General features: G+C 42.5%; 4 protein-coding genes across 6 annotated transcripts in view; 2 read left to right on the top strand and 2 right to left on the bottom strand.

Annotated features, from left to right (window-relative positions):
* LOC134188757 (xylosyl- and glucuronyltransferase LARGE2s-like) overlaps positions 1 to 2137 on the top strand; it is a 16855-nt gene extending 14718 nt beyond the window's left edge. Inside the window, exons 19-22 of the mRNA XM_062656949.1 lie at positions 1 to 21; positions 80 to 204; positions 464 to 562; positions 1680 to 2137. The exon at positions 1 to 21 is cut by the window's left edge and continues 52 nt beyond it. Coding sequence (XP_062512933.1) covers positions 1 to 21; positions 80 to 204; positions 464 to 562; positions 1680 to 1770 — 336 coding nt within the window. The 3' untranslated portion in view covers positions 1771 to 2137. The remainder of the gene's footprint in view (positions 22 to 79; positions 205 to 463; positions 563 to 1679) is intronic.
* Positions 2138 to 3954: 1817 nt separating this feature from the next.
* Positions 3955 to 5980, bottom strand: LOC134188726 (protein lin-7 homolog C-like). Its single transcript, XM_062656906.1, has 7 exons — positions 5872 to 5980; positions 5755 to 5802; positions 5414 to 5490; positions 5275 to 5346; positions 4705 to 4914; positions 4549 to 4639; positions 3955 to 4308 (listed from the first exon to the last, which is right to left on the bottom strand). Exons 1-7 carry the CDS (start codon positions 5924 to 5926, stop codon positions 4217 to 4219), a joined length of 645 nt encoding a protein of 214 aa, XP_062512890.1. The 5' UTR covers positions 5927 to 5980; the 3' UTR covers positions 3955 to 4216.
* Positions 5981 to 6098: 118 nt separating this feature from the next.
* LOC134189117 (pre-mRNA-splicing factor CWC25 homolog) lies at positions 6099 to 7641 on the bottom strand. The gene has a single exon (XM_062657353.1). The coding sequence runs from the start codon at positions 7581 to 7583 to the stop codon at positions 6147 to 6149; it is 1437 nt and encodes a 478-aa protein (XP_062513337.1). The 5' UTR covers positions 7584 to 7641; the 3' UTR covers positions 6099 to 6146.
* Positions 7642 to 8207: 566 nt separating this feature from the next.
* LOC134188665 (DENN domain-containing protein 2D-like) overlaps positions 8208 to 17500 on the top strand; it is a 17969-nt gene continuing 8676 nt past the window's right edge. Inside the window, exons 1-4 of one of the 3 annotated variants that reach the window (XM_062656832.1) lie at positions 8208 to 8308; positions 8629 to 9611; positions 15643 to 16098; positions 17460 to 17500. The exon at positions 17460 to 17500 is cut by the window's right edge and continues 88 nt beyond it. In XM_062656832.1, coding sequence (XP_062512816.1) covers positions 8679 to 9611; positions 15643 to 16098; positions 17460 to 17500 — 1430 coding nt within the window. In that variant the 5' untranslated portion in view covers positions 8208 to 8308; positions 8629 to 8678. Of the gene's footprint in view, positions 8309 to 8628; positions 9612 to 13138; positions 13319 to 13989; positions 14138 to 15642; positions 16099 to 17459 lie in introns of those variants that run through there. The other 2 variants (XM_062656833.1, XM_062656834.1) reach the window with 2 other exon arrangements.

Raw genomic sequence — 17500 nt, 5'->3', positions numbered from 1 at the left:
ACTGCAACAACTCCATACAGAGTAGCATAGCAATATAGTTGACATTGTGACTGACTGATGTTGTGGGGTTGAATTGTAGGTCCATTGGGAGAGAGACTTTGAGCCGTATGTTGTTGTGCAGAGCAACGTGTCACGGTACGATGAGCGTTTTGTTGGATTCGGGTGGAATAAAGTGTCGCACATTATGGAGTTAGATGTTCAAGGGTGAGGTGCTCCTTGTTGGTGATGTACTAGCAGACAAATGGATTGGCGGCAGACAGGCAGACAAACAGACAGACAGACAGATGGATTGAGACAGATTGATAGACAGACAGACAGACAGATTGACAAAACAGACAGACAGACAGGCAGATTGATAGACAGACAGAGACAAAGACAGACAGACAGACAGACAGAGCTATGACAGCGTGTGTGTCTATGTGTTGCACTACTCGTGTTCTTCATCAATTGTCTTACTGTCTAGGTACGACTTCATCGTACTGCCCAACGCATTCACCATTCACATGCCACATGCTCCATCATTTGACATCACCAAATTCAGATCTAACGCAGTGTACAGAGAGTAAGTGAAACACGAGTTTCTATTACTGTAAATCAACTCTTTTGACTAAAATTGAAAAATAGAACAAAAGCCTTTCATAAGCAAATTATAAAAGCTGTAACATAGATGGCTGTAGTTCGAACTATAACTCTGATACTGACAGTCAGTCATTGATGGTATTGCATGGGTGGTCATCCCTATGTATTGGTCCAACACACGTGACTACAGACCACTGTGTAATACGTATGCAGAAGTGTTCAGTAGAGATGTCACCAATTGCCTCTGAAGACGTTAGTCTCAAAATCTCAAATTAGAGAAATGTTTCTAAGCTTCAAGACGGCTGTTGCTTATCAACCCGAACAAGGAGACATATGAGAAAGACACGTTGTGTTTCGAATATTGATACTGAATGATCTGTCGCAGGCAAGACCAGACATTGTGATGTATTAGATGATGAGAATGCGTAACATGTATCCCCACTGTGTACCCCACCTGCACGTAGTAAGACTTCAAACCCAGCTTAATTAAAGATATTTATTAATTATTACTTTATACATTATGTCGTAATTATTTCATTATTAAATTGATGTACGATGTGTCCTCACATATCCGGCTCCCTGTGGGCAAAAGAGGAGGGTCGGATGCATTAATATAATGGATATTATGTATTGTGTCTGTCCGACTTCATTATGTTGTTGTTGTATATGGGACGATGTCACCAACTGTCGAAGAATCTTCACTTCCTGACCAATGTTTGATATTCTTTTTAGTGTGTGTGTGTGTGTGTGTGTGTGTGTGTGTGTGTGTGTGTGTGTGTGTGTGCGTGTGTGTTGTGTTGTGTTGTATTGTAAGCACTACATGGCCAGGTTTGTTGAAAGACACATTTTCTTTCACTGCTAGCATGCTGTATACAACCGTCAAGTCGCTACATTAACGCATTAACTCATGTCAGACAATCGGCCTCATATCTGCAGGATGATGAAAGTCAGACACGTGGGTCATATCAGCAAGGATACACTGTATTGACCAACCTACCTCCACATTGATGTTGTCATGTGCTTTTGTATATATTTGTATATTTAATTTCATTGTTTGTTTGTTTTTCATTGTTTTGTATCAATTTGTTTTGATTGGCCAGATGTCTACAGACGTTGAAGGATGAATTTCAGAGAGATTTGTCGCACAAATATGGAGTTACCGCCCTAAAGTATATTCAAGTAGAGTCGTGACAATATGAAATAGACTTGGCAGCTGCATCAATTGACTTTGTATTTCATAACCATTCTAACTACATTGATATACAGATGACTTGCATTTGCTATTAGATAAAAGTAGATGACAAGAGTGGGCTTATGTCTTGTGTTTGCTAGTGCGTAACATACAGAAGGACAAGGACAGACACATACATTCAGATCACTTCCAGCTTTCCTTCGGGCTCTTCCATACCTTCATCCAAATCGTCTTTTGCAAGGCAAACGAAGCAAACCAAGCACTGTGAGTACCCGGGAGATGGGAAGGAGCTAGTGCAGTGATAGGTGAGGCAAACTATTTTTGAGTATTTCACAAACACAAATGACTATAGCACATATTGTCATTGGCGACGATTAATTGCAAACAAATGACATAAGAATTTCCTGTTAAAAGGTTCACGACATGGAAATCGGAGACGTCCAATGAGGTGATGGCGAACAAATTGTCATGCATCATTCATTCCTGGAGTGTGACAAAGCGAGAGGCTAAACTTACCGTAATGTTTCCATGACAATTGCAAATCACCGCCTCTTGCCACTTTACAGCCACACAGCAACCGAAACTTATTCATGCATTTGTCCTGCCATTGAGGACCGTTATGTCAGTTCAGTATCTACTGAGTGATATACAATACAAATACATTTAAATCCCCTTAATCTGGACCTCCGAGATCCGGACACTTTCCTACTACACAGGGCACTATACCCAGCGCATATCTGGTCATGTAGGCTCGAGTGTCCAGCTGATCATCCCCCCCACGGTGGAGAATCTCCACCAGAGGGTGAGATGACCGGCTGGACTCTCGAGCTTACTGGTCATGAGGCTCCGAGGGTAAGCACTTTGCTAAAACCCCCCTTAGAAACACTCAATTCTCAAGCCATCTTGACTATCACGTATCTAGTACAAAGTACACATGTACATTACAGTGTAGTACAGGCAGTTGTACACTGTACATGCATACTGTACGCAGAACTGGTTAGACGTCACCAAACAATATGTAATTACAAAATGGTCTGGGATTCCAAAGATATAACATGCATTAGCTATCTATCTTCCAGATATTTCTAGAATCCGGACAGCGGCTGCTCTCATACTGTCTGGATTAGGGAGGTTTGAGTGTACACCTCATTTCACCAGGTACCTCAAGAGAGACTTCAATAGGAAACATGGCCGAAACAGAGTCCGATACTCACAAAGTTGTATTGAATCTCAATGCCAGCAAGTAGATTAAAGGCAATCCCGGGTTATCCAGGAACCCTCAGTTATTGGTCAACGGTATACAAGAACCAGAACAGATCTGCAATCTTCACACAATCAGTGCGATGTGTTCTCCCTATTATCCAGCATTGAATCATTGAAAGAGACATGGCCGGACAATCCAGGTCTGACTGTACATACGAATGCATATTAGACGTGGATCCAGATTTTGCAGTAGGGCCCCCAGTAACCTTCCAGTCTAGCCCATTTCTAACATTCGAGAAAACACGATCCAAGTACTATGTCTATACCATTGAAACTCGTCTGTGTACGAAATTAATGACACCACCAAATGCTGCTGGACATTAGCGTACTGTGCCTAGTTATTAAGACACAAATTAAGACAGTCAATTATGTCATCTTTATCATCAGTCAGTAACTAGGTTAAACTATCTGGTTGGCTGGCTGGGGCCCCCGGGTCCAGTGAGCCACCCCATAGATCCACACCTACATAGTATGTTCATCTGTATCTACTGCATATAGTATGTGACCAGTAGACTAGGTACCTACAGACAATGCCATGTGATCAGTGCCAAAAATACACCCCCTACTCCAATGTGTATAGTGTCATGTCAGTCTTACTGTATGGCATCAATACTTTACTTCATAACGTTGCTGTTATTCCATGAGGTCGGTGTCCTACTTTAGGTTTGACACTGATTACATACACACCACAGGGCCTTGGTCACATGACCATACTTGGTCACAAGGCCCATACATAAAATAATGTCCCTCAGAGAGCCCAGAAAGTTAAGCCCCAAGTTGCCAATCTGGGTATGAAGTTGCTCACAATGACTATTACAAACGAACTCATAGTATTAACTCTTTAGTGTACCCACACAATTGAGCAAAGCATGCAGTGTTGGTAAATGTGTTGAGATGGCTATGACTTGTCAGAGGCAAGATGGAAGCATTGGGTGGTGTTACAATTCCTTCTCTACTCTGCAGTGCACAATAAACATACACACAACGACAACACCATACACGGATGCCAAACCAGTTGCCATGATGTCTCTCAAGGAAGTCACACGGCACAAAAGCCGTTCACTACATTACATGTATCCGCCATAAAAAAACAAACCAAAATGAAGCCAATGCGTCCTTCAATAGCTAAAAAGATGTCTAGCAAGAGCCTAGCACTTGATCAAATAACAAGGGCAGTACAGACTACGAAGCCGATGAGGTTGATTCTTGCTGCCGTTTGCGAGCTATCGACATCTGCTTCTGACGCTCAAACTGCTTATCCATTTCTTGAAGGACTAAATCACAAAATCTTTGAAAAGGGTTGATATTAACTATGTATGTCCTATAGAAAGTTTGATGTATGAATTGAAAATGAAACTCGATATACAATGTAATACGAGCAGAAGAAAGCCAAGCATGTTTACAATGTGAGGCACATGTGTGCACACACGCACATCATGCACACGCAAAAACACATGCACACACATGCATACGAACGCCCAGCCACACACACACACACACACACACACACACACCTTTAGATGAATACTTCACAACAAGACGAACTTGTCCCTCGGCTTTCTTCAGCAGTTCAACAACATACTCGTGACTCTCACCTTCAACAGACTAACAAGCACAAACACATTCAATCCTCAACTCTGCATCAAATCATCTACAAACGTTCCACATACGTTGCCATTGACAGAGAGCAGTATGTCGCCTCGCTTCAACTGATTGTCTCTCGCCGCCACTCCATTTGGAATGATTCGTGACACATAGACAGGGCAGTTCTGTTCCTTGCCACCCATCACATTGAAGCCAAGTCCTTCGTCTGTCTTGGGCAGTTCAATAATTCGGGGGTGTGTATAGCCTTCGCTTGCAGCAAACGCAGCGACAGTCGCCTAATACAAGTGTCAACACATGTAGATAGCCCACGCTCTTACCGACTACACAAATTTACATTAGAAGCAACACACAATCACATTAGCATACATACAAACAATAATTATAATCACGTGATACATGAGTCACATGACATAAATAAGAATCACGTGACATAACCTGTAAATCAGACCACTTGACCTGTGTCCAAATAAGTCGACCTTTGTGTCCAAAAATCATTACAAAAACCAGTAAAAAATACAAAACCTTTAAACAATTGTTAAATTAATTATTAAAAATTTTTAAATCACAATTTTTGAAACATAAAAATATCAATTATTTCTATTATAACACTATATATAAGTTAATAACTGATATACCTTTGCAGTGGCTGCAGCTCTGACTTCTGGAGTTCCGGAGATATCCACCGTCTCGTGGACATGCTCGTACACCTACATCCGGGAACGTTGCGTAATTACCAACTCGAACGGACGTCTCGACGCGAGAAAACTCGCTCACCTCTCTTACGGTACGAAAGAAATCGCTCTCCAATATCTTCTGCAGATGCGCTAATTTGTCTAACGGCAAGTCAAGCCCTACAGTCGGCAAACTGTCAATCAAGCGACGCCCCTTTGCAGTCACAATACCGACGACATCCGATTCATGCATGAAAGAAATATGAAAACGTAATTGTGAACAAAAGGAAGACGAACGCAGCGACAACTCTGTAGACAATCGACTTGCAGTGCGCCGTTCTACGCATCTACGGCGCCGGCGGCGTTTGTTGTAAAATATCGAAACAAATACGTCACGAAGGGCAAGCTGCTCTTATCTAAACACTGAATAGTAGAGTTGCTTACTGCCTTCAGTTTGAAGGTGTTTCAAGAGCTCTATCGCACGATTAACGTCTGCAAAACGAGAAAACAAAGAGACTACACTGATTTGGCTCTCAAGACGTGTGAAACATTTCTAGGTACCTTTCTCGAGGCTTAGCGATGGTTGAGCTAGAGTTGGTGACGCTGCAGTGGCCATTTTACGATGGCTACTGACGACGGGAATTGACGAAAAGAATTCTTTGCATTCCAGATAACGCGCGCATATGCACACGAATCACGTGACTACGCGCACGCTAAATGTTACTATTTGAGGTGTAAATGTATAAACAACATACTACAAACATACTATTTTGAGTTGTCTGACAACATTCAGTAAAACTCATTCATTACTTCTAGGAACTAGTCTGACAGCCTAGTCATGTGACATATTTCTTAAGAAAATGCTTGTCGAGAGAAGCATTCGTTCTTTGTAGGGAATTGATATTTCTCTTGATACGATCCTCCACAGAACTCTGATTGGACAAATAGGTAGTCATTTTCATGGAATGAAGAAACCCTGCATCTTCACCGTTCTCTGTTGTTTGTTGCTGTACATCTTCTTCCTTTGCAGCTTCGTCTCTGTACCGTTGAACTCTCGCTTCCCGTTCTTTGTCTCGTTGCTTAGCGTTTTCCATCATCTCCAATCTCTTCCTCTCCATTGTTTCTTTGTCAAGCTTCGTTTTCTCAGCAAGTCTTGGCCTGTCTCGTGATAAATCTCGTTTATCTTGTGTCACACCATTAGCACCAAGACTATCATTTTGTCGTATTGGATGTCGAGACACAGAGTCATGTTTGTCATTGTGCCTGTCTCTACGTGGGGATCGAGACCTGAACGTCCTACGTCTGTCCTGAGATACAGACCTTGATCTCCTCTCATCTTTTTCGTCATACAACGTACGAGACTTACTCAAAACCTTGAATCGACTACTTTGCCTGTCATCATGTCTTTCAAACTTTTGACTGTCATGATGAGATGGTGAATGAGATCGACTTCTTCGTCTGTTATCACGTCTGTCCCTACGAGGTGATCGAGATCTCCTATTTTGTTCTTCACTACTCGTTGAAGAAGACCGTCTCTTCTGTCTATAATGATCATATCTGCGTTGTAATGGTGAACGAGATCGACTTCTCCTTCTGTACTGGTGTCTGTCCCTAAGTGGTGAACGAGACCGATCTCTCCACCTGTCCCTGTAGTCTTTCCCAGGTGGAGACAACCTTGACTGTCGCCTTCCCTCCCTTTTGTGTTTCTTCTCGTCGTCTTTATTTGAGTCAGAACGCTTCTTCTTTGCCTTTTTCTTCTTTTTCCCTTTCTTATCCAATAATCCGTCCTTCAGTATCTGCTGAATCTGCTTCATTTTAATCGGATTATTCAACAGGGCCTTCTTGTGCTCGTCTTCTTTCTTCCTTATATGAAACAATGGATCCTCCCGGATCTTAGTAGCGACATCATTCGACACGTTAACGGCATCACCGGCGAACAGAGCGCCTGGACCTTCCAGAGCTTGCTTCTCTTGCTCAGCATTGTATGTTGGATCGACACGCTTGTCAATGGCCTTGCCAAGTAGATACTGTTCACGGTCAACTGCCATGTGTTGGTACATCCAGTCAACACGATCCGACTTCTTCTTCAATCCTGCTTCCACGGCCTGTCTCTTGACGTCTTCTCTCGCTCTTTCTTCCTCTAATTCTCTCTGTAGTTGTTCGATCTGTTTCTTCTCGCTGTCTCGCTTCTGCTCGGCCAGCCACTTCTTCTCGAGATTCTTCATTGTGGCAGGGTGATGGCCCTTTTTCATATTCAGATCTCCACCACCCATTTCTGCGGTTGTTTACACGCTGCGCAATCACACCACAACAAGTCTTACACAAGTGCCCGGATGTTGTGTAATACGCATGCGCTGTATCGTCTAACAACATTACCATAAGTTATTTCTATGGTAGCCGATAGAAGACGTCATTACTACTATTACAAAACACCAAAAATGTATTTTTAGTAATTCTAATAATTGTTATTACAGTACACGAGTAAGGTATGTGCAGGACGCTACCACTTTTGCATGTACCAGACACGGCATTGGTTTTCAAGGAAGTTGTACACACCTAACAAAGTGGTGACGTCACTTACCTGACGCTTTGACTAAAAGGAGCACAGCTCCAATTCCTTGTCTAGTATGTCCACTCACGGGATTCCAAATTAATAAATACATTGCTTACATATTAATTAAATGCATTAAATTAATTAAGTGTACATCCATTATAAATATTGTGTGATTTATCTAGATAATAAACGTGTGACAACACTTCAAGTCGCAATTTACAATTGTACTTGTATCAAAATCTTTATAAGTGTGAGTTAATCAAATTGAATAATTGAAAATGTTGTCGGAGACTTCTGTTTCAACTTCGCCTTGGAATTTTACGACCTCGCGCGGTTGCCGTGTCCTCGCACTTGAGCCCGCCTTAGCTCCCGGATATGTGGTGGGTCATCACCAATGAGTTGGTTTCCTAGCTGACAGATTGTGGTCGAACAAGACACAACGAGGTAAAAACCTTTTATATAACTTACTCTCTATGTTCTACCACTTTTCATTGCGTAACGCCTGAAGAGAGACCGAGTAGAGACCGAGTCTGGCGTCGTGTAGACGACTCGGTCTGACGCTTGTAGATTTACTTATGTCCAGGAAGTGGGTAGAGTACACAACTCGCGGTGGCGGCGTTTTCCCGTCTTCCTGTGTCTTCTTTTTTGATGACACATCGCAGAGTGGCAGTCGACATAGGCCTATTTCTGGCGCATTGTACTGTGAAATAGGGCCGGGCTTGAGCGATTCGACGGGCGTAGAAACTAACGCTTTTACGTGACAGGTACTTATGCTGTTGGAGCGTCCACACCGCGAGCGTGAGGCCCTGACGTAATGAACAACGTTGGATCATCGGTCTTCTACGTAATCGACGACGACAAGCGACTGGCTGTGTCTGACCGCACGGCTGGTACTACAGACGCTTTGGCGGACTCAACAGTTGACTCCACTATGTCTACAAAGCCGGGACAAGTGCCTAAACGGCCCATCCCGCTACCTAGAGGGGCAGTAATTCCGAGCCAGTCTGGACCGTGTGAGGTAATTGAGGGCGAGCCGACGAGGGTGGCCGTCTCTCCGAGGAAACCGTCGCATTTGAATGGCACTCGTGACGAGACGGGCGACGATTGGAAGTATATGACGTTGCCGACGAAGGGCTCGCCGAAGGGGAAGCGTGCGAGGCGAGCATCGGACGACACGAGTTTGAATGGAAGGAACAATGAACGGCACGTGGTGCGGACTAAACCGCCTCTACCGACGAAACCCGCAGTGTTAAGCACGGTGCGACCCGTTTCTCCACTTGTCAAATGCGTGACTTCCCCTGTTTTGCCGTGTGAAAAGGCAGGAGATAAACCGCTTTCAATGGCTGAGAGTTCAAAGCGTCCTGTCCCGGATAAACCACTGGGTCTTCCAGTTGGTAACAAGCCGGTGCTTCCACTGAAACCGACTCATGTGATGAATGGAAAGGCTACTACGCCGGTGGGTAACGTGAAGCCTGAAGTAAAAAATCTACCATCGATTGAACCGTTTTTGAGAAAGCCAAGAAGGAAGGAGAGGATGGAAAGGAGTCAGAGTGTAACTTGTCATCCTGATGATGTGGCTGTTGATGTGGCTGCTGATGCAGTGAGTCGACGGTTGTCCGGTGAGGAGTTTGCGTTTTCTCACAAGCCTGTTCCTGCACCGAGGTTGAACCAGAAGGCAGGAACGGTTCCTGATTTGAGACAAGAGTGCGAAGCTCAAACTGCATGTAAACGACGAAGAGAAACAGAGGTAAGACAATTAATTTATATAATTTCCATTGAATATGGTAAGAAAATATTACTATTTTATTATTACAGAAGATGAAATTTGTGTCAGTTAATTAGGAAATTAGAACAGCCACAACTTTATTAGAAATCAAAAGAGAACGGCAACTCTATTTGTGATCACGTGACAAAGAGATTGCACGTTTGTTATGATTTCTCACATTGCTGGAAAGTGTAGTCAATGGAGTTTTGACTTTTATGTTGATAGTTAGACCACACACACACACACACACACACACACACACACACACACACACACACACACACACACACACACCACACACACCACACACACACACATACACTGACAAACACACTCAAAACTAATACAGTCAGACCTTGTGATTTGGACACATGTAATCCAACATTCTCACTTTCTGACGAAGGTACAAGTGAAACCAATTTACAAAAATAAAAAAAACATTTTGAGCAAATGATGGGTATGTAGGGATGGGTATGTACTTAAACATGCTCATCTCCTACATCACAATCCAGTACTGTGAGTGTCACACACGACTGCTGCGTTTTAATTAATTTAGGTAAAAACATTGTGATGTAGGAGATGATCACGATTAAGTACATACCCATCCCTGCTTACTCATCATTTTCTCAAAATGTTTTATATTTTTTAAAGAAAAAATTGCGTAGCAGCAGTTGACATGATACTGGGTGGACTTCACACAGTTCTAGCTGTTGGGTCAGTGTAATTCCTCAGACAAGAGCGAATGGTTTGTAGCTGCTTCAAGTGAGGCGCTAGCCTGGTGTATGTAGTTTGAAATGAAAATGACAGTCCTAGTAAATGTGTGCAGATCGGCTGGGATTTCAATCTTGGATTGCATCTCTAGACAAGTCCCACGTTACGCTCAGCATACACGGAAGTACGTAGCAGCTAACAGATGTACGTAATAACACTGATTGCATCTATAAACAACTCCGAAAGAGATACACGCTTACATGCACAGAGAGTCAGACAGGACGCCGTGCCGTTGAACAAATTCGCACATGTTCAACTACACGCAACTGTAAGCAGCATGTAGCAGCAGGTGGAAGTGGCAGCTAGGCTTCAAACGGTAGTCACATCTACACACGTGACCGGAACAACATGGCGTTATGTGAAGGACTACGTGGAATTTCATGGCAGCAGTTGACCGATACAAGGTGACTTTGCACATTTCTAGCTGTTGGGTCAGTGCAATTCTTCGGACAAGAGCGAATCGTTTGGTGTCACTCTTGTCGTTGTAGCTGCTTCGAGTGAGGCACTAGCCTGGCTGACAAAAGTGAAATGTGAAATGTAAAATGTGAAAGAATAAGTCGGGTTTTTTTACTTGCCGATAGCTGGCTTCTGAGGTGCTTAGTGTCAGCGGTGATAGTCTGGCTACCAATAGGAACGTTTGAAGTTAAGCGCTACATGGGTTCGAGATCTCTGTAATGAGTTCTGAGAGATCCGGTTCGGATGCATCTGGATACTTTTGTATGGGCCGCCATTTTAGATTCTTCGCATCCCTACATAGGGAGTGCTACCATACTCCCTGATGGGTCACTGTGTATTTGTTACTAATAATCTAACTGTCAGTTTAGTCCAACAGAAACCAGTGTGACAAAGGAGGTCAAAATAATGAGGTCTGAGTGTTTGCAAATGGAAGGTATAGATCTCAACAGGTACTGTTTGGTGCAAAGGGTGTGAAACCTACACGTGGAATCAGTTACTGTATGAATTTTATTTGTTGTGTGTAGCTTGTTGACTCATGATATGCATGAGAAAATGTCGTCTTTTGAATATGCTCACTTGTATGTTATTTGGATATTAATCACCCTTATCTTCTAGTGTAGAAGCAAATAGAACTTCCCTAATCCAAATCGCTCCATGCTAAGTCTAGTTCAGATTAGTAAAGTTTTTGGATTACAAAGTGTGTTGCCTTGGAGGTCCAGACCTTACCTTGGACACCCAGTCCTCTGGTGCATTGACTATATCTCCAGATGTCTAAACAACGCAGCTACAACGACTACATACTTCTAAATGCTGTGACAGCGAGGATCTAAAATAGTCAGATACACACACTTGCTATAGTGCGACAGCAATTTGGGACTTGCTGTGTTTTATGATCTGGGCACATGTACGAGGCAGGGCACTAATAGTAATTCAGATTATTGAGGTTCTACTGTACAGCAATTCTCTTGTACATCGTTCTTTTAGAGACGTGAGAGTAAAATTTGGATTTAGTATTTTAATCCACATAGTTAGCTATGAATTGGGTAAGAAAAAAATTATGATGAATTTGGTGGAACAGTAACACAACTACAGTAACACTGTGTTAGTAGGTTAAAGGCACTTTGCTTAGTGGTTGATAATCCATGGTGCTTTGCTTTGAATTTAGGGTCCGTCCATAAATTATCCAATAATTTTTAAATACGAGCAATGTTTGAAAAGGGTGGGTCAATGGACTGTTTGAATTAGAAATCTTCGAACTTTATGCATGCGCAGATTTCACATGTTAGTAAGGTGATAAAAAGCAGCTTACTCCTTTGGTGTATGGTAGAGAAGAGAGAGAGAGAGAGAGAGAGAAAGCCTTGCTTACAATGCAGTAAAGATGACAGATTACACACAAGTGATCAAAAGTCTGTAGCAGCAAGATGCTCGTCATCGTACTCGTGAGTCGTAAAGACTTCTTCAGTTGGGTGTAAGGGCAATGACGTGACAAATACTCAAAGGACGGGAAGGCTAGAGGCGTGATGGCTAAGAATGTTGGGGTCCAACAAGAAATGCACAATGCCAGCAACTAGCAAACTATTTCTGGCAGCAACTCGAACAGGAACCCGGAACAGTCACTCTCACATGATGATGGGTTTACTATGTGTGATGCGTGAAACACTAGGTATATTAATGCCTCGTGGTACCTAAGATTGACTGACCTGCTAGGCAACCATGTAACGTGTGACCAAATAAGTGTCCCGTATGTTTATTTAATATGGTGGACATCAATCAAGCTGCATAGCTATGACACGCGAAGGGTTTGCACTGTAGTGCTTCAATTTCTAATAGTGGATAGAGTGTTTGCTATGACTCTGTTAGATTACTAGAAGTGTGTGCAAACTTGTAGTCTCTGTATTTAGAATTGAGAAATTGTTTAACAACCATGGACAGCTGTTTGTATTAGGTAGGGCGTGGGTGGGTAATAAGAAATTCTAACGTTTTTCGATTTAAAAATCATTTCATAATTACAGACGGTCCCCCTGTGAGGTTCATATCTAGTGAAAGGGTAGCAAACAAATAACGTGTGACCTCTCCTGCTCGTACACTTTCTTCTAGAGTGATTTATTCTAGCTCTAATGCTTTTATCCTGAAATTCTGCCGCCTATAAGCTGTAAACGTAGTATGACGTTGTTATTATATTTCACAGTTATGATCCATCTGTTCTAGTCTTTATTCACTCATGTGCAGATGTTGACCTACTGTCTAGACTTCCTTTTTGACACATTGAAGGGTGTTAAGCAGGTATGATATTATGCTGAAAGTGCAACTGCAATCCTGCCTTGGTATATCAATCAGCAAACTACTAGATGTGATTGCCCTTTCTCTCAAGAGATTATCTGCTAGTTGGTGCGCTGTAATAGACTGCTGTACAGTTTTGTGCCAGCTCTCACCATCTGAGATACCAACTGAGCAAGATGTTGGTATGTACTTTCATGTCAGCTAGATTTGTGTAGCGTTTTGTTAGCTACCTGGATGACTACAATTGTAGTACCATCCTAATAGATTCTGTGGCCTCATGTTGGCGTGATCCTACTAATGTTGACTTAGTAACAATTTGATACCTGTGGTTACTACATCGTTTTGCTCTCACCTTGGATGAACTTGGATTGCCAGAAAACTGCCATAGTGGCACTCTGCCACAGAAGACATTGGTGTCCCACTGTGGAAGGTGGAACAACCCACTGCTGTTCTGATCTGATAATGCTGTCTACTAGTATGTGCATGTACTTGGGTTATGAAGACCTACACATGTGGCATCCCGTGTTGCATTTGCATAGTAAAGAATGAAACCTGTTACTGCTTTGTAATCTATTTAGTGTTCCCCTCATGTGTTACCACCATGACTAATCAAAGAGGTTAGGTATCCTTGTAACTGTGTTGCTGCCATGACTAAGCAGAGTAGGGAGTTTGGTGACAAGTCTCATTGATGTGATTCATACTTCCCGTTCTGATTAGCGGCACCCTCTGACACACCTTGTTGCTGTAACTGCAATTACATTAGAGGGGCATTAGGTAGTTTTACATACATGCATCAGGTTAGTGGTTGGAAACTGGAAGTAATATATGGTTTACAGATCCCTTTCTTGTTCCAGTGTTGCTCATTGTTGTTATTGCTGACAAGTGCTCCTTAGTTCTGATTCTGTAGTTTCACCCTGCTGTGTGTAACTTTGTTGCTCACATTGGGATTTGCTGTTGTCCACATTGGGATTTGCTGTTGTCAAGAAGTTAAGAAGTGAAGAGTAAGGATTAGTAGGATTTGGATGTTATGTATACAAGCTCTAACGCCTGATATTTCATTTTACATAGTAAACGATCACTCTGGTTGAATCAATGTGCGTCAGATGTGTATAGTAAATACTGGCTTGTGTGCTTGACTGGCTTAGAGACAGCTGACTGTAGCTGTGTGTGTGTGTGTGTGTGTGTGTGTGTGTGTGTGTGTGTGTGTGTGTGTGTGTGTGTGTGTTTGGTGTGTGTGTGTGTGTGTGTGTGTGTGTGTTTGGTGTGTGTGTGTGTGTGTGTGTGTGTGTGTGTTTGGTGTGTGTGTGTGTGTGTGAGTGTGTTTGTGTGTGTGTGTGTGTGTGTGTGTGTGTGTGTGTGTGTGTGTGTGTGTGCGTGGGTGCATCCATTTACATGCTGTGAGTATGGCTCTTTCGCTTAGCAATAGAAAGCGGTCAAAGAAGCCACTCTGCATAGATGGCATTGTAGTAATGTAACTACAAAGCTTCCCTCACTGTACATATTATAGAGTCTGGGTCTTAGTAGGGTGATAAATATGATGCTCATAATAAGCTTCATTTTGACAGCAATGATTATTTAATACTGTTGTGTTACTTTGCTATTGTTTTTGTCTTTTTGCTGTCATCAAAGCAGCAATGACTAAACAAAGACTTAAATGTGGTTCACACAATATGTGCTGTTCAGCTGAGCGGCACAAGTGGCACACCCCTCATCAGAAATGAACGGAAACAGATACATTGTGAACACTTGCTGTGTAGCAATGCGGCAAGTTCCAAATGTGGCCAGCCCCCAGCTGAGGATAGGCTAGTGCTATTTCTGTGGGAACCCTATGCTGCACCTTAACTTGGCCCAATCATAATCTATCATGAAATCACGTGAGTAAATTTATCTGGGGTATCCTTTGCTTTCAAGCAGCGCATTCACACTGTACTATTCGAGTCGTGTGTATGGTCCTTGAGAAGTTAATCAAAGGACATTCAGAAACAAGAGCACAAGTTGCATCGTATACGAGTACCTTAATTGCCACACTTTGGGAGCCAGACAAAGGGCACTGTCGTCGTAATGTTATTTGTGAATAGAGATTGTGGGGGCGGCAACATGTTCACACTTTAGACGTTGGCAGCCAGCGGTTTTCTGCACTACGTTACTTGAAGTGATTGGCACTTATTATGAGAATCAGGCTTTGTAGCAAGTAGAGTGCCATTTTACTCAGAATAAAATTGTGTACTTACTGACATGAGTTTGTGTCATTCGTAAATGTTATTGATTGATTTCTGTGATTTCTTTTTATGTTACTGTGTTAACATACACACACACACACACCACACACACACACACACACACACACACACACACACACACACACACACACACACACACACACACACCTACACACCTACACACACCTACACACACATGCTTGTAGCTCTGAAACGAGTAGAACGCAGCTTTATTTTCTAGCTAAGGTATTTTGTATGCATGTGTACCAGTAACATGTTGTTTATAGGGTGATTCGCCCACGTCAGGTAGCTTGTATCCTCTCGAGCGACCGGTTCCCCCTCCGAGAAATCAAGATTCATCACAGAAAGTTCACAATCTTGCCTTAAAGCTGTCTCTGTTGCCACTAGCCCAAGAGCCAGGCAAACTGTCAATGCCTGAAATGAAGAATCACGTAATGGTTCAAGGTCAGAATGGTCTAATGAAACAACATGTCAAGTATAGCTCTCAAGGCCACCTAAACAATGATCAACTCAGTCAAAGTGTATCAGATTCTCTAGTTATGACGGACCCAAGCGCGAAACCAAACACGCCTACTCGTTCTACAACATTCAGCGGGAGAGTGCCTTCGGTGCGCAAGCAGCACAAACCTGTAAAAAAGACTGAGTCGGCGGATGTGCTTTCTCGTGCAGCGAGTAGTCCTGCAGATAGTGGTGACGGGAGACGCAAGAAGCATTCGCTTTTGGTAAGACCAAGTAGAAGGTGAAATGTTTCTTACACTAGAAAGTCTGTGATTTACTGCTCGTATGTTTACGTTTTTGTTAATGTATTTTTGTACTTTGTTATTTATTTGCACAGCACTTTTCCTTCTTCATCTTAGGGTGAATTTCCTTTACCTCCACCTGGTCAACCGGTTGAGACGCTAGAGATTCACTGTCTTCACCAGCTCTACCAGCGAAGTGTTGGTTGAGCTGGTAGAGTTTGGTAGAGGTAGGCTATTGCGCATGCCCACGTATGGACAAATGGCGAAAACAAGGCAGAAATATGATTTCAGCAGCTTGACCCTAACCCTAACGGTAACACTAACCCCAAGATTCAACTAGTTCTCGTCTGCTTGTCAATGCCTCTAACTGAGTCTCCAATAAATCGTAGTTGTTGAATAAAAGCATCATCAAAACATCTACTTCAGCCATAGCAACAGCAAGAGTGAGTCTAAAGGATAGTAGGAGATCGCTTTCTTTGTGGGCATTATTCATCTCGAGCAACGGCTAAGTGTGCATACTTATGCACTCATGTATTTCTTTTACTGTTTTCCACCGAGATTGCTTCTGCTCAACCAGAGTAACTCTATCATCTCAACCTGTTAAGCTGGTGCAGGTAACACTTATTGTCAACAGACTGGTAGCACATATTGCAATAGATCTATAAGACTGCACTAGATATGTCAAGTTAGACTGGTATGGCAAGACAACTGTGGGTTTGTTAGTTTTGGGAAAATATTTCTGTTACACTACAATCTCGTACAATCTGATATAATTCTATGGACTAGCTAACACCTGCAGAAGTTCTGAGTTGTTACAGTAGTTATTTACTTAGCTCACTCTTTGGAATGAAACTGTGGGCTATGGTGGATTTTTGTCATGTAAATATAAATGTGTAGTACTCAAGGTCGACTCCTCAAAGGGGGACCGGACATCAATTTTTGCACCACAACATTTCAGTGACTGTTACAGGTGTGTGTTTTGATGTCTGTGGAGATTAGACGTAACCAGCAGACAGAGTGGAGTTTAGTGTGGCAGACAGGATAGCACATTTTATATATAGTAGATATTTGATAATTTGGACGAAACTTTAACTACGTTGTATCTAAAGTTTTCATGTTTAGTAATTACGGACGCTTCATTAGGTGTATTGTGGTGACATGACATGATGTTTATTTATTTGCTGTTGTGATGAGTTTGAACTTGTGCCCCAGTGAGCAGTGAAGTGTGATGCGACGAGAGAGTGGGTCTGGTTTTGCACTTGCCTTATCCACTTTAATCTCTTCGTGTGTGAAAGTTTGATGAGTTATAGAATGAAGCGTCAAGATGTTATTGTTGTGTGTAGGAGAAGTCTTCTGGGTTCTTTGGAGCTAAAACTAAAGGCGA

Source organism: Corticium candelabrum, chromosome 13 (assembly GCF_963422355.1).
Source record: "Corticium candelabrum chromosome 13, ooCorCand1.1, whole genome shotgun sequence".
Lineage (NCBI taxonomy): Eukaryota > Metazoa > Porifera > Homoscleromorpha > Homosclerophorida > Plakinidae > Corticium > Corticium candelabrum.
Note: the sequence above shows the minus strand (reverse complement) of the source record. Positions and strands in the feature narration are given on the sequence as shown.